The sequence below is a fragment of the Scatophagus argus genome, chromosome 13, assembly GCF_020382885.2.
Source record: "Scatophagus argus isolate fScaArg1 chromosome 13, fScaArg1.pri, whole genome shotgun sequence".
Lineage (NCBI taxonomy): Eukaryota > Metazoa > Chordata > Actinopteri > Scatophagidae > Scatophagus > Scatophagus argus.
Genome location: NC_058505.1, coordinates 14,355,746 through 14,370,360, shown reverse-complemented (window position 1 = coordinate 14,370,360; position 14,615 = coordinate 14,355,746). Strand labels below are relative to the sequence as shown.

Genomic DNA, 14,615 nt, shown 5'->3' with positions numbered 1-14,615 from the left:
AAAATATAAAATATAAAAAGAAATACAGTATAAAATATCTTTTCAATTTGATCATTTTTTCCATCATACTTACATATAATAGCCATTGAACAGCCAGTCAGAAACTGTTCACATTATCAGTCACAATAATGGAAAATTGAAGTACAATAATACACTTTTTTCTCTACCTCTGTCTGGAGGCCCCACCCTCAAACAAACATCATAAGAAATTAAATAAAGTTAAAGATTTTTTATTTATTTTAAATTTTTTTTTTTTTTTTTTTTTTTTTTTTTTTTTTTTTTTTGGATCTTTGGTGTGTGGGAGGAAACCGAAGCACTCGGAGTAAACCCACAGTCAAACATTTAGAGCATGAAGACCCCACAGAAGGAACTGGGCTGAACCCTGAACCTTTTATGAGGTCACAATGCTGCTCAGAGTTAGTGCTGAAGTCCTGGCAAAGGAGGATTATGATGTTAGAGGTGGAGGATGGAAGGTGGTTTTCGAATGAAGGGGAGATTTAGATGTTAACTGATGGGAGTCCGTCATCCTCAGACGGCCTCACATGTATGATACCGTTGTCAGCCATAGGAGAATGTAACTGCTCTGATGATGGTAACACGTCATCTGTTGAGGGATGCTCAGATGGCATGATATCACCATCTGGGAGGATTGGTGGCTGCCAGTTATCTGGGTAAAGGGGTACTGGTTCTTCTGCAACTTTTGGGGCAGCATTGGATTTTCCAAGGACTTTCTTATTTATCCAAGATCTAACCCTCTGCTGTACCGGCTTTGTTGCCTTTTGAAGCTGCCTAGAAATTTCCTTTAGATCTTTTTTTAACTGGTCCCCCTTTAGAATCTCATCATTAATCCATCTGATGTAGGTATTTTTGGTCTGGAATAACTCCATATCCTTGTTCTTAATCTGTGTCTCCAAACCTTTAATCATCTTGGTCTGACTCTGCATGATCCTTTCACAATGCTCAAGCTTTGTAGTGAGACCGTTAATCTCTTCTTGATACGACTTATTGATTACATTGATCTGCACACTTTCATCATCATTAATGTAGCGTCTTTTGAGAGCGATGATTCTGCTTTGTAATTCTTTGGGCTCACTGATTGCAGGCATGCACGCCTCTAGGTCTTCCTTAAATCTTAGCTGAGTGGTTTCTAATTTGTTGACCTTTTCCCTCAAACTTTTTAAGTCTAGTCCAGTGACCCTCAGTTTAGATTTTAACATTTCTTCTTTTTCATTCATGTTACCAATGTTGTCTTTGAGCTTCTGCAGCAGTTCTTCTAGCTGTGTGTTCACGAGCGTTTGCTGCTTAGTTTTCTCCTCTAGACGCATGTTTTCTTCCAACATGTTCTTTGTTTGAACATGTAAAATAGCAGTTTTCTGTTTTTCACTTTCCCAAAGATCTATAATTTCTTCCTTCTCTCCTTTTAAAACAGCCATTTCCGTGTTATGGATCATTTTGCATTTTTCTTGGACACTCTTCTTTAATTGAATCATTACAAGACCATAGTTTTCAATCTTTTCTTGCAGCCTTGCATTTAATTGGTTTAACTCCTGCATCTTCTTTTCCATAGAGTAGTTTTTGAGATAATTTTCATATTCAATCTCCTCCTTTAACTTTTTTTTCCGTCTTTCTGCTTCCCCTATTGATCTTATTCTTGCTTGTTGTTTATCACGGACCTCCTTTTCTAAGTTTTCTGTTACTGTTTTGAGCTTCTCCTTCATCTCCTGGTGTTCTTTTTTCAATTGTCCTTCCTCACTCTGGTATTTTTTTAATTTCTCGGTCTGCTTTTTTAATGTATTGTTTGTCTTTTCTAGCTTGTTGTCAAAGTCTGCTTGCATACTTGAAATAGTTTCTTCATACCCCTGTTTCAGCTTTGATAACGTATCCTTATAGTGTTCCTGTGTATCAGTTAGCAGCTGACTGAGATTTTCACATTCCCTGCTCTTGACCTTGATTGTTATTTTCATGGCATCGATAATTACGCCTTTTTTTTTCTGGAATGTTGTCATTTCATCTTGATGTTCTCTCTCCCTTTCCTTTGCAGCTTCCTTAAGGGTCTTAACTTCATCTTTCAGTCTGTCTATTTGGAACCCTTTGTAAACGGTCTCACTTAACCAAGAGTCAATTTCATGTCTATAAGACGATGTGGATTCTTCCCCCTTCAGGTGTGTTTTGGATTCTTCCTTCTTCATTGTTGAAATCGACCTAAAGTCAAAGATTGTTAAATCACTGAATGAGTACCAGAGAAGTTAAACAACTGAAATTGTGTATTGATCGCCAGTGGCTTTCTCATTTACAATGGAATCAGAAGTCTTTAGATCAAAGACTTTCAGAATTTCTATGAAGTGCTTTGACATCATGAGCATTGTGACGTCATTATGCTCATATCTGACATTCCCTTCTGCACGTGGGAGCGCATGCGCATGCCTGTTTTCATGGTACATTAGGTCATATTTGCATTTAAATGCAGTGAATTCCATGCTGGTGTCCCAAGATCTGGAATGTGAAGGTTCGGCAATCTGGTGCACAGATGTGTGTGTGTGGTGGACCAGGGAACCTTTAGATTTACATTTACATTTAGATTCGCTTATAAACTGAATAATCCTATGAAAAATGTTCCCTGTGGTTACGACAATGGGGTAAACTCTTGTTGGGAAACGATTTGATATATATTAAAAAAAAAGAAAGTGCAGGACAAAATAAAGTAAGACCACCCACCCAACCGTTAGCTTATAGAGTGAAAATATTTCCCGTTTCTCCACAGGGCAGTTAGTTTGCTTCTTGTTTGCTTCTGTTCTCTGTGGATGGGAGTTTAAAAGCAGCTAGAAAGGAATACCTCGGTCTTACTCAGAAGCGTTTAATTAAGCCAGTCGCTCTCTGAAAGGGGCCTATCCCATCGTGCTGCCCCTTATAACTATCTCAAACGTAACTATTAATGAACTACCCTGAAACTAATAATGATTGACCAGTGGCCAACGTAATTTATCATAACAAGGCCTGGGTGCGGTTTACGCGTCGTCCAGCCGCGCCTTTTCCTGTCACAGTGGAACTGCTGTGCGTAAGGACGGCGGGTCAGCTGACAACTATCAGAGGACCAAGAGGAAGGAGCGGAATTAGCGGGTGTGTGAACTGGGAACCCACTGGATCCTCACATAGGCTAGATTCAAGGCAAACGGGGAGGAAAAAACTGGTGGCGTTCGTGAGAGGACTAGGGTAAGTTCATCAGAGTTAAGAAGCTCGTATGTTCTTCGTCAAAATTATCAACTGCAGCCCGATAATCCTTTCGGACAGCCGTTGAAACTGTTTCAATCGGTGCTGAAGCTAACGTTAGCTATATTAGCTGCCCCTCCGTTAGCTAACGTCAAGTTAGAGGCGGTAGCTACTGTGGTATCGGAAAAGGTGGCTTTTACAAAATAAAAGCATATGCCATGAGCTCTGTAGTTTAATAACGATGTCACGATATCGTGCACCGTCGGCATTAAGCTTTTAGATTGATAATTTGTAAGTTGGCGATAATTAATAATGCTGCACGTTAAGTGGTCGTCGGTTGGTCTGATTTCTTCTACCGGAAATCCATTTAAAACTCCTGAACTACTCGACGCTGGTTCGCTGAACATCACCGCCAGCTAGCCTGCTACCGTGAATTAGCTAGCTACCTCTTCTTCGGGCTATTCTCCATCATTTTGATCTTAGCTGAAGGTCAAGCCTCCATCAATGCTGTAGCCGTTAAAGTACGTTTAAAAAAGTGTCTTACGCAAACCTGTCCCCCAACGCTTGAGGAACAAATGAGAAAATATGAAAAATGTATGAACGTTAGGAAATGGCCCGAGTGAGCAGACATCTTGACTTGGGCCAATAAAAGGACGATTAAACCCGCTCAGGCTTTGTAAACGCTTTGTTCGGTCACGATTCGGCAGTGTCTATAAGGAGAAATTATTTTACTAATCTTGGGCTAATGATTGTGTTGTATGCTTCCTCTTAACGCCGTGGGTTTAAGTTGTCTGGCCTCTGTCTTCGAGGAATTTGAAGCACGTCCTTCATTCACCGGCTTCCAGAAGCTTCATTTTTGAATGGAGGGAAACTCCTATGATTTATTGGTCAAAAGCTAATCTATGAACACTTTACGCTAACTGTCTAACAACTGCACTTCCTGTCGATAAATTTGTCTTTCTGTAGTTTTTAATCTTACGTTGGATTTCATGTTTATTCTAATAAGATCCATGATGGATCTCTTAGGAAAATGCAACCTAGTAAGAGCGACAGATTTGTGGCCGACTGCCTGGTGGCATCCTGCCTCAAACTGTTGACTGTTAATCTGCAGTAATCTGACTATGGGACAAAATGGGGAATTGATTGTGGTGAAGCTCACGGCAGTAAAGTCTTTGTAGCCTATTCTGAAGTGATTGTAGATGTATGTGTGTGTATATGCACATGCACGTATCAAAAATGAGTCCCCACACTGGGGGCAGCTGCAGGATATATTCAGTTGGCAATAGAGAGTGGTGTTGGAGTGAAAAGGACAGACAGAGAAAACAGACATGAGGGACAAGCACCTCCCTGTACTGTTGGCCACTCCCTCACTTTTCACTGCTTTCACTTCTCTGTCACCCCTTTTTCCTATCCCCATTTCCTTCCTGCAAACTCTCTCTCCATTTCTATCTCTTCTCAGGCAGGGTTTGCTTTCACCATGGCTGGTTGGGACTGAGAAGCAGCCACGATGATTGGAGGATTGTTCATCTACAACCACAAAGGGGAGGTCCTCATCTCCCGGGTCTACCGAGATGACATTGGGTATGTTCCCCAGGCGCAACACTGCTGTGACATTCCTAAATTTTGGGTGACTTTTGTGTCAGTGAAAAGGTCCTGATTCAGAGGGGGCTGGACATATTGGGATTGATTCTGAAGGGATGAGAGAAGATTATGTTCTGCTTCCAAGATAAGGTTACATTTGTATGTTTTGTTATCTTTTGTAAAAAAAAAAAAAAAAAATCAGAAAAACAGCTATGCCAAAATTACATTTAGGACAGTGTTTCTTAATCCTAGACTAATAACACAGTTTGGTATAGTTAGAGTAAAATGACCTTAAAAATGCTATTAATTATGAATACCAAGCTTGCAACAATATAAGATTCTTCCAATAAATTGTCCAATAAATGACTTTAATAATAAAAAACAAAACCGCATGCATTACCAGAAAACAATGTCCTCATTCACAGTTTCTTATGTCATGATGTAATGATTTGTGTCACTTGTGTTTCTCAAACCACACCTTCTGTTTAAAAGATTGAGCTGTGTTGAAAACACTTGGAAACTGACCTCAGTATTGATACAACGTACAATTATTACCATATGGAAATTAGGTACTGAATTTAAGCACTGTTCTCACCATATGTGTGTGATGCAGTGAAATGTTCTGTATCTGAACTTCTTGGAATTATGGAAATACCAATGTTACATCAAAGCAAGGTATTTTTTTGGGTTTGACATAGAGGGATGGGGAATTAATAATTGTGTGGTTGGGGGGAAAAGCTTGTTAAAATTGCTTAAAAAGAACACTTAGTCAATTGCGATGACTCACCTTACCAAAGGTGGAAGAAAAAGAGACTTAAATTAACCAGAGCAGAGGAGCCTATACAAAGCTAAGATGGAGCACTGGTTGAAAGGAAATTGTTTCTGCTGTCTAAAAATGTGGCTGAGTCATTTCCTGCATAGACTGGGAGTAACAGGTGAGAAAACATATTTTAGAAATTTGGTTCAAGATTTGGTAGCGAACATGTGTCCAGTGAAAAGCTACATCCATATTCACTGAGCTGTGTAGACACAAAAATGTATCGCATAGCGTGAAGATCTGACTTGTATCCCGTCTTCTTTTCTTGTTGTATGTGGTTGTTTGTTTAAGACACAGTGTTTGTGTGACCCACTGTACATACCAGGTCTTTATGCTTTACACCCTGTGATCATTTACTGTTTGTGTAAACACAGCCACATTCAGTGATTAAGTCGAGGGTAGGCACCTCTCCAGAACACACACACACACACACACACACACACACACACACACCAGTCCAGTGCTTTTTAGATTTACATAGTGAGGCTCAGTAAGATCCAGAGAGGGCAGAACACAGGCACAGGTGTAACATGTTACATCAGCAGACAGAGACACCATTAAACATAAAGTGCAAGGTCTGTTGGTTTATTTAAATGATTTACAGACTTACAGTGTATATACCAGGTTGCCTTCCATCTTTTGTCCTGTGTTAGGATAACAAACGGTGACTGTGATAGCTTTATTTTTTTAAACACTGCTCCTACCCTGTCAAGCAGCAGCACACATACAGCACGGTTTCTTGTCTGTTCCTGCTCATGCACAGCAGAGTGTACTCCAGCATAACACTGAAATTGTATTAAAAAGAAAACAAAAATTTGTTTTCAGGCCCCTGTAACAACAGTTCATTTTTGCTAAATGGTGTAAAAAGAGGAAAGCGGTCATTTTTTTGAGACTTTGAGACGAGTTTTTTATTTTATGTTAAATATATAATCAGAAAACCCGTAAGATTTTTCCACAGGTGTCCAATGTGAGCTTTTAATTATAGCAGAAATAGAAAGGGATCCACTTGAAATTATTAAGCCCTTAAAGAGAAATACAACAATGCACTTGCTGTGTTTTTGTGATGATGACACAAAAGGCAGATTTAAAAGAAATATAACGCCTGCTGACTTGTTCCCGACATATTTGGTTTTAGCAATAGCATCATAATGAGCTCCATGTTACTCACCTTGTCTGTGTACATGATGCACGAAAATGTCTCTTGTGCATTTTTGTCTCTCTCCTTTTTACTTCATCCTTTTTTCCTCTCTATCCTCTGTATCACCATTTTCCTCCATCTGTCCATCTTGGCCCCTGTAGGAATAGGTAAGAGATGCTCAAGCCTATCAAGCATGCCCCCTCCCTTCTCATGGCCACCAATCAGCGACCCCTCCTCCCCCGAAATCCCTAACTGCATGCCCATTGACTCCACAGTCAACCTCCCAATACTTCTCCAAGCATGAGTCACCTGTCGTAAAACTACAGTGGTAAATAAACTACCAGATACTGGGATACAACAGCCAATCAATCAAAGCCAACAAATTCAGCCGCTACCAGAGCCCTTCAGAGTACTGATGCTCACAGACAGCTCTGTCAGTGCCTAAGCATGTAGTCTGAGCATGGGATATGACAGCTATTTAGTACTCTCATCCTCTGTATCTGCCCTGATTTTTCTCAAAGAAATAAGAGACATGGCTTAAATCATTTCATATTAATTTTATGTTGTTTTTTTTTTTTTGTGGAAGTGTGCCTTTTCAACTAAGTTATATACACTGAAATCAACTGTATTTTCAAAACATTATTGATAATATATACTAGTTTTAATGTGGAAGCCTTTTAATGGACAGGTTAGATTCTGTGGCGGCCTCAGACTGAGATTGTACCTTTGTCCTCAGTAATCGCCCTGTTGAATTTGTAAACTCGCAAACGAAGAATCAGAAATAGATGTTGAAATTTTGATGACATTGAAGAAATTGCATCTTCCTTGTATGTACTTTTATGTCTTTAGTGTATATACATTTTCTTCATCATACCATTCAAAAATGGGAAAAACAGCACAGTGTGAATAAGAGCGGTGAAATGGTTTACCTGCAGGCTTGGTTCATCTAATGCTGATATAGTAAGGTTATACATCTTTAGGTTCTAACAGACTTTTACATGCAGTCAGATGTTATACATTTTAAAAATTCCGTCAATTATAACAGTCTTGAGTATCAGTTCGGTCGACTGTGTGTGCCTCTCTTTTCTCCAGCGTTTCTCAGCAAGATCTGGTGTTCTCAGTACATGCTGCATCCTCCACACTAAGCCCTGTTAATTATATACCCACATTAATCAGGGCTGTGTTTCCCCAAAGCATCATTCCACTAAGGTATACTTTAAGATAAACTTTATACAAATAGTCCAACTTAAGATCAGATTTGGACCTTACAAGGTTGAACAATTTTCTTTTCCCATGGGGTCTAGTGTAGTTGTGATGCTTCTGTCTGAAAGTGGACCCAAACTCTCAGTGCTTTCCCTCTCATTTACACAAAACAACATCTTTTCTGTGTCTAATTGCACAATTTGAGATTTTCTCTTCCAGTAGGTTGGAAAACATTTTGAAAGTTGCTCATTCTTTGAAATGGGTCTTGTCAGGGTCTGAAGGGTTTATTATTTTGAGTCCATTGCAGAACTGGATGGCTGGATGATCTATTTTTAACAATGTCACATGGTGAGGTAGCATTAACAGTCTCAGTATTTTGTCGAAAGCTATTCTCTCCACTCCCAACATAAACCTCTTTTACCTTTTCTCACCCTCCCTCCCATCTCAGGCGTAATGCGGTGGATGCGTTCCGGGTGAACGTGATTCACGCCCGGCAGCAGGTTCGATCCCCGGTGACCAACATCGCCCGCACCAGCTTCTTTCATGTGAAACGCTCCAACATCTGGTTGGCAGCCGTCACCAAACAGAATGTCAACGCCGCCATGGTGTTTGAGTTTCTGTACAAGATGTGTGACGTAATGACAGCCTACTTTGGCAAGATCAGCGAGGAGAACATCAAGAACAACTTTGTGCTCATCTACGAGCTGCTGGATGGTAGGACGTGATAATTTGTTTGTGCATGTATATAAATATAATGAGAACTGGGCAGCTCTGGAGCATATAGAATCAAATGCAGATTATTGTGTTTAGTAGATACTGGTAGTGATGCCAAACCTGAATTATACTCTCGGTCTCACGTGTAATTATGCAGGTCGTTGCATCTTAACGGGCTTCATGTGCTGTGTTGTACACCAAGTTGTTTCAGTGTCAGCACTGGTTATTTCCACTGCTACATGTCCTATTTTTTTTGTCCCCCTCTGACCGACACTTATCTGTCTGTGTTTGTTTATACAGAGATCCTGGACTTTGGATACCCCCAGAACTCAGAGACCGGAGCTCTGAAGACCTTCATCACTCAGCAGGGCATTAAGGGACAGGTCAGCAGAACAAGTCTAGTCTTAAAATTTACAGATTCACTTTTACAGTGTACACTGTTCAGATAACAGGGATATACACTCGCTTTATAAGGTACGCCTCTAAGCCAGAAGTGTAGCTAACGGAGACACAGGACTGTCTACAGCTAATTCCCTTTAGGAAAAAAAAAATGCATTGATGAGTGTGAGAAAGCCCACACATAAGTTCAGACATGACAGTTTGGTAAATGCAGGTTTAGCAGCAGGTTTAGCATGAATGTAGTAACATCCAAATTGCAAATGCTTTTAAATAAATATACTTGTGGATTTCTGTCACATTAAATATTTTGCATGCATATATATATTTTATATCACATTATGTGTCTGTGAAACCATGCTTTTATTAATTTGGGACTAATCTGATTCCGAATGTTGAATTGTAGCAGTGTAACAATGTTGGTGTCCTCTATTGACTCAAGTCACAGATGCTCGTTGTTGTTTTGAAATACATTTGTGTTTATTGTGTGATTTAGCTAAAGATAACAATATATATATGTATATATCCTAATTTTCTGTTTTTCTATTTTTCTCTACTTGTTTCTCCCAACTGTGACGTTGGACATGTCATAATTCAGCACCAGGTACTGAACAACACAGAGATTCCATTTCAGTAGAATTCATTTTGTCTGTGTATGAGACCGTGTCTTATTTGTTTTCTTTCCTGCTAATGACCTCTCTTCATCGCCTTCTGTCTTTATGTCAGTTTGTAAGCCTCCTCTTGTTGAGAGTGACTCAGTTTCTCTCCCTGTCTCCCAGACAAAAGAGGAGCAGTCTCAGATCACCAGCCAGGTGACGGGGCAGATCGGCTGGCGTCGCGAGGGCATCAAATATCGCCGCAATGAGCTTTTCCTGGACGTACTGGAGAGCGTCAATCTGCTCATGTCACCTCAAGGTCTGTTTAAGGGTCCTCTCCACACTGGGTGGGGGCCGCTGACATGAATGATTTATTGAAATTGTATCACTGTGAACAGCTAGTTACAGTAGTTTGGTTTCTCCTTGTTAAAATTTACATGTACGTGATTAATTTCATTTATTTCTCAATGTATTAGTCAGATGTGGAGCTGGAGAGAGTCTGCATTAGCAGCGACTTGTCTTAGCCAGACAATAAATAGCCAGAGATGAACAAAGCAGAACAATTTCATCCTGAGATCCATTTGGTAGCTGCTCTGGGGCTTTCGATCGTATCATCGTCTTCCTCGGCAGACGTAGCCTGCTGGAGTTTAGCTTCAGCTGCAGGCAGGGAATAGTATATACTTCAGTTTTTTGCGTTGTGCTTGTGAATCACTACTCAGTCTCGTGTTTTGATTTTTGATAGCAAGGTTAGCCTTTTGTTTACCTTTCTATGTTAGACTTGAAGAGAATAGACTTCAGCGAAATTAGTACCTACCGGTACTACTTACTGCTACTTTCTTTTTCTTTTCCCCTTTCCCGTCCAGGCCAGGTCCTGAGCGCCCACGTGTCGGGGCGAGTCGTGATGAAGAGCTACCTGAGTGGAATGCCCGAGTGCAAATTCGGCATGAACGACAAGATTGTCATCGACAAGCAGGGCAAGGGAGGAGCGTCCGATGATGCAGGGAAGAGGTGAGTGACACAACAAGGAGGGTCGGCAGACGGCCAGTTGAAATATCTGTGAGGCGGAATATGAGTTTCTTTACTGAGAGTGTTGCTTTTATGTCATTTCCATTTTTTGAAAACTTTGACAAGGAAATTTATTGAGTCAATTTTGAAGAGAACACCTTGTCTGTTAGCCCCGTGTGTGTGTAATGAGTGTTGTCTTGCTGTTTACAACAAGACAGTTTTTACAATTTATTTTTAATTTTTCTGTCCTTTGGATGCATCTCTCCTTTCTTTTCCCTCTCTTTCTTTTCTATGTGCTGTACCTCAGTGATTTAGGGGGAGGAAGGTACTGTACTGACAAGTGTCCTCACCCTCTGCTGCCTACACACACACACACACACACACACACACACCTGTCTTGTCTAAGCCCTTAAGCACATTAAGAATCTGTACATCTCATGCAGTGTTTCTCCACACACACTCAAAACAAACACGCCCTGTTAACTCTTCAGTGTACTGCCCAGTGGTTGTTTGCCTATTTCGTGGAATGATTGGTTTGTTTCATTACCCGACACCTCTCAAGTCTTTACCCAAAAAGCCTACCAGGGATTGTGCTTTGTTTTATTGCACAATAGTTTTGTTTTTATGTTTTAGTTTTTATGTCATGACACTAGCAGCTGTGCCCCATGTGTACTCATATGTATCATAATGTTTCCTTTTTACCCCTGGACATTAGTTGAGGGAGAGTAGTAGTTGTATTTTTTGAATAGTTGTCATCATAATTATAATATATTTTTTGCTAATAAACAAGCAAACTAATATTCTTTTGTCTGTTGTGTGCATGTCTCTGATGTGTTTTTTCTCCCTGCAGTGGGAAGCAGTCCATAGCCATCGATGACTGCACTTTCCATCAGTGTGTGCGCCTCAGCAAGTTTGACTCAGAGCGTAGCATCAGCTTCATTCCCCCAGACGGAGAGTATGAGCTCATGAGGTCAGTGGATATTTTTTTTTATTTAATTTAGTTACATTTTTTTTTTTAAAGCACACAGTTATTGTCAAGCTATCATGGCAGGCATGGACACTGATGCAAATTGTAAAATGGCCTCATTTTTTATAGACTCTGTTTTCTTGTGCCTTTTTTTGTAGGTATCGCACCACTAAAGACATCATCTTGCCGTTCCGAGTTATTCCTCTTGTCAGGGAGGTTGGCCGCACTAAACTGGAGGTTAAGGTGGTCATCAAGTCCAACTTTAAACCCTCGCTGCTGGCCCAAAAGATCGAGGTGAGCTCTTGTCAAAGTCGTAGTGATGATGAATACAAACAGCCAATCGGAGCACACGCAGATCTTAATTTTTTAACAGAGTCACTCGGGAACACTTCTGCAATTTATGTGTATGAAGTTTGATTGCTTTGACATTGCCTCGTTATTTCTTCAGGTGCGTATCCCAACGCCACTCAACACCAGCGGCGTGCAGGTGATTTGTATGAAGGGAAAAGCCAAGTACAAGGCCAGTGAGAACGCCATTGTCTGGAAGTGAGTAGTAGTTCTGATCGTATATTCATTTAAAAACCATCCACTGTATAGTAAACTTGCAGGTCTGAAAAGGGAAGCCAATTCAGAAGTGTCTTAAACCTGCAGTCTTTGTAATGGACAGTAGGTGGCGACTCCACTTGTTTCTTAAAGTCGAAATGTATTTAGGCAGTAAATTTTCCTTTTTAGTTTATATTCTCGGTTGCTATTTTCACGTCTTCGTTAGCACAGCACAGGGGCTACTTTCTAAATTCTGGTCACATTTAGATTAAAATAGATTAGAAAGCAAGGGTACGTGTTAGGGTGTGGCTACCTTGTTACTGACCATGGCATGTTCTCAGTTTCTCAGTCAGTTCCAGCCCTTGCTTGTCTCCAGTTTCACCCTTTAGTCCAAATGTGGTCACTTTGGGTTTTTAGTCCAGCAGTAGTCCACAAACTGATGGGTAGCTACATCCGCTTGTTTTATTCATTTCGCAATACAAACACACTTTTCTATGCTTTCTGTGTCACATTAATGATTAACAGATTCTCTTGTCGTGTCGTTTGTTTAACCTCACACACAGTCCTCCTTCCTTTGTAAACCATATTTTATTTGGTTGTTATTTATTCTTGTGAGAGCTTTAAAACGAGGCTCCGTGTTACTGAAAAAAACACTTCCAAAGCTTTACTGTTTGCGTGTTTGTGTAGGATCAAACGCATGGCTGGGATGAAGGAGTCTCAGATCAGCGCTGAGATCGAGCTACTGCCGACCAACGATAAGAAGAAATGGGCCAGGCCTCCCATCTCCATGAACTTTGAGGTCAGAACACATTCATATCTTGCAGTCTCTGCCTGTCCTCTCTGTCACTCACACTCCCAAATGTGATTCCAGCACATTATATCACACAAACACACACACTTCCTGTTCAGAGCTCACTTGATTGTCACACCCAAAGTAAGAACCCAGCGACCTGTGTGGCCCACAGCTCCCAGCGTGCCCCGACACGTTCTTAACCTTCCTCCTCTCATTTCTGCAGGTTCCTTTTGCTCCCTCCGGTCTCAAGGTGCGCTACTTGAAGGTGTTTGAGTCCAAGCTCAACTACAGTGACCACGATGTCATCAAATGGGTGCGGTACATTGGCCGCTCTGGCATCTACGAAACTCGCTGCTAAAGTTCAAAGCGGTCGGGCAGCGAACAGACCACTCCCCCCGCCCCCCCATCTATCTTGTTAAGATTTTTTTCTTCTTTCCCTTCCTACTTTGTGTCTTTCCTCCCCTCAATCCTTATAGCTTCTCTCATACACACCCTACCCGCTTACCCTTTCCTAACTAGGTGTTGGAGATTGAATTTACATTGTGGAAAAACAAAAGTAAATATGATATAATGCACAGATATATGCAAAATGTGAACCATTGTATCGTATATATCTTGTAGTGATGAGTAAATCTGTAAACCAACTGGTGTCTGTAAGAAAAAGACAGTGATGCAGGTGGAAACCGGGGGAGAGAACGGGAGGCACATTTGGTGTCTTTTTAAATGGCGCCCTGTTGTGTTTATTGTATTATTGTTCCACTTTCTTCTTTCCAGTTACTTTAGAAGCCCCACAAGTTCCTCGAATTTATCACTGTTAAGATGGTTTGTAGCTGTTGTGCTTTAAAGTAGATCCTAGTGTAGTTCCTGTGTATGAACCTCTGTCTCAGTAGAGCCTGCCATTCAAATTGACATGTCTGGTTATGTATTGTGTACTTGATAAATACATGATCTGTATTTTTTGGGAATGGTCATTTGGATCATAAGCCTTGTATCAATGCCCCTTACAGGCAGTTAGGAAAGAGAAGGAAGTGAGCTGTTTCTGTACAATCTGAGAGTGAATTGTTTCTTTCCCTTGTTTTCCCCCCACACTGTTAGTTTTACCAGCATTCAGTGAGTAGTATCAAAGATAAAACATAGGTGAAACATTCCCGACAGTTTTGACGTTTGACCATCCCGAAAAGATGGTGCGTGACTCAAATTTCCTGTTTATTAAGCACTAAGATCAACTTTGTCACGCTGGTTGGATTCAAAGATGCTCTGGGGAAATCTGGCACTGCTTGGGAGTGTGTTTGCAGTGTGGTGAGGTCTCCCCCTGGTGTTTGCCTCATCACTGTCTGTTTCTTCATGTTTGTAGCCCTGGTGACCGTTCTGTCCAATAAAATCTGACTATGTAACCAACCCCGTCTACCCTGGGTGTTTGTTTTCATTTGGATGATGTTGTTTTAGTTTGTCTTAGTTCAATTGTCTCTCTGTCTCCGCTTGATATTGTCTGAAATGGGAAGTTGGGGGGGGACGACAATAGATTTTGGGCAATAGCAGTTGCAGCATGACTTTGATTATTCCAGTTTTCATCCTGTCCATTCATTTGACAAATATATTGACTTAAGATCTTATCATTTTTCAAAACCATTCTCGAGCCTCAGAAGTTTTATTAA

At 40.7% G+C, this 14,615-nt stretch overlaps 1 protein-coding gene across 2 annotated transcripts; it reads left to right on the top strand.

Moving 5' to 3' along the window:
* The first annotated feature begins 2,824 nt into the window (after positions 1-2,824).
* LOC124069769 (AP-2 complex subunit mu-A) lies at positions 2,825-14,358 on the top strand. Of its 2 annotated transcripts, XM_046409189.1 has the most exons (13): positions 2,825-3,210; positions 4,667-4,788; positions 8,395-8,660; positions 8,961-9,043; positions 9,655-9,660; positions 9,836-9,971; positions 10,516-10,660; positions 10,965-10,982; positions 11,508-11,627; positions 11,783-11,918; positions 12,073-12,170; positions 12,855-12,966; positions 13,184-14,358. In XM_046409189.1, the coding sequence occupies exons 2-13, from the start codon at positions 4,715-4,717 to the stop codon at positions 13,316-13,318; spliced, it is 1,329 nt and encodes a 442-aa protein (XP_046265145.1). In that variant the 5' UTR covers positions 2,825-3,210; positions 4,667-4,714; the 3' UTR covers positions 13,319-14,358. The 2 variants fall into 2 exon arrangements, with proteins under 2 accessions (XP_046265145.1, XP_046265147.1); XM_046409191.1 differs by lacking the exon at positions 10,965-10,982 and having other exon boundaries at positions 2,834-3,210.
* Positions 14,359-14,615: the final 257 nt, after the last annotated feature.

Coding starts and splice junctions, on each gene's coding strand:
- LOC124069769 (XM_046409189.1), top strand. CDS start 4,715: ATGATTGGAGGATTGTTCATCTACAACCACAAAGGGGAGGTCCTCATC. Junction 8,661..8,960: donor CATCTACGAGCTGCTGGATG/GTAGGACGTGAT, acceptor TTGTTTATACAG/AGATCCTGGACTTTGGATAC. Junction 12,171..12,854: donor GAGAACGCCATTGTCTGGAA/GTGAGTAGTAGT, acceptor GTGTTTGTGTAG/GATCAAACGCATGGCTGGGA.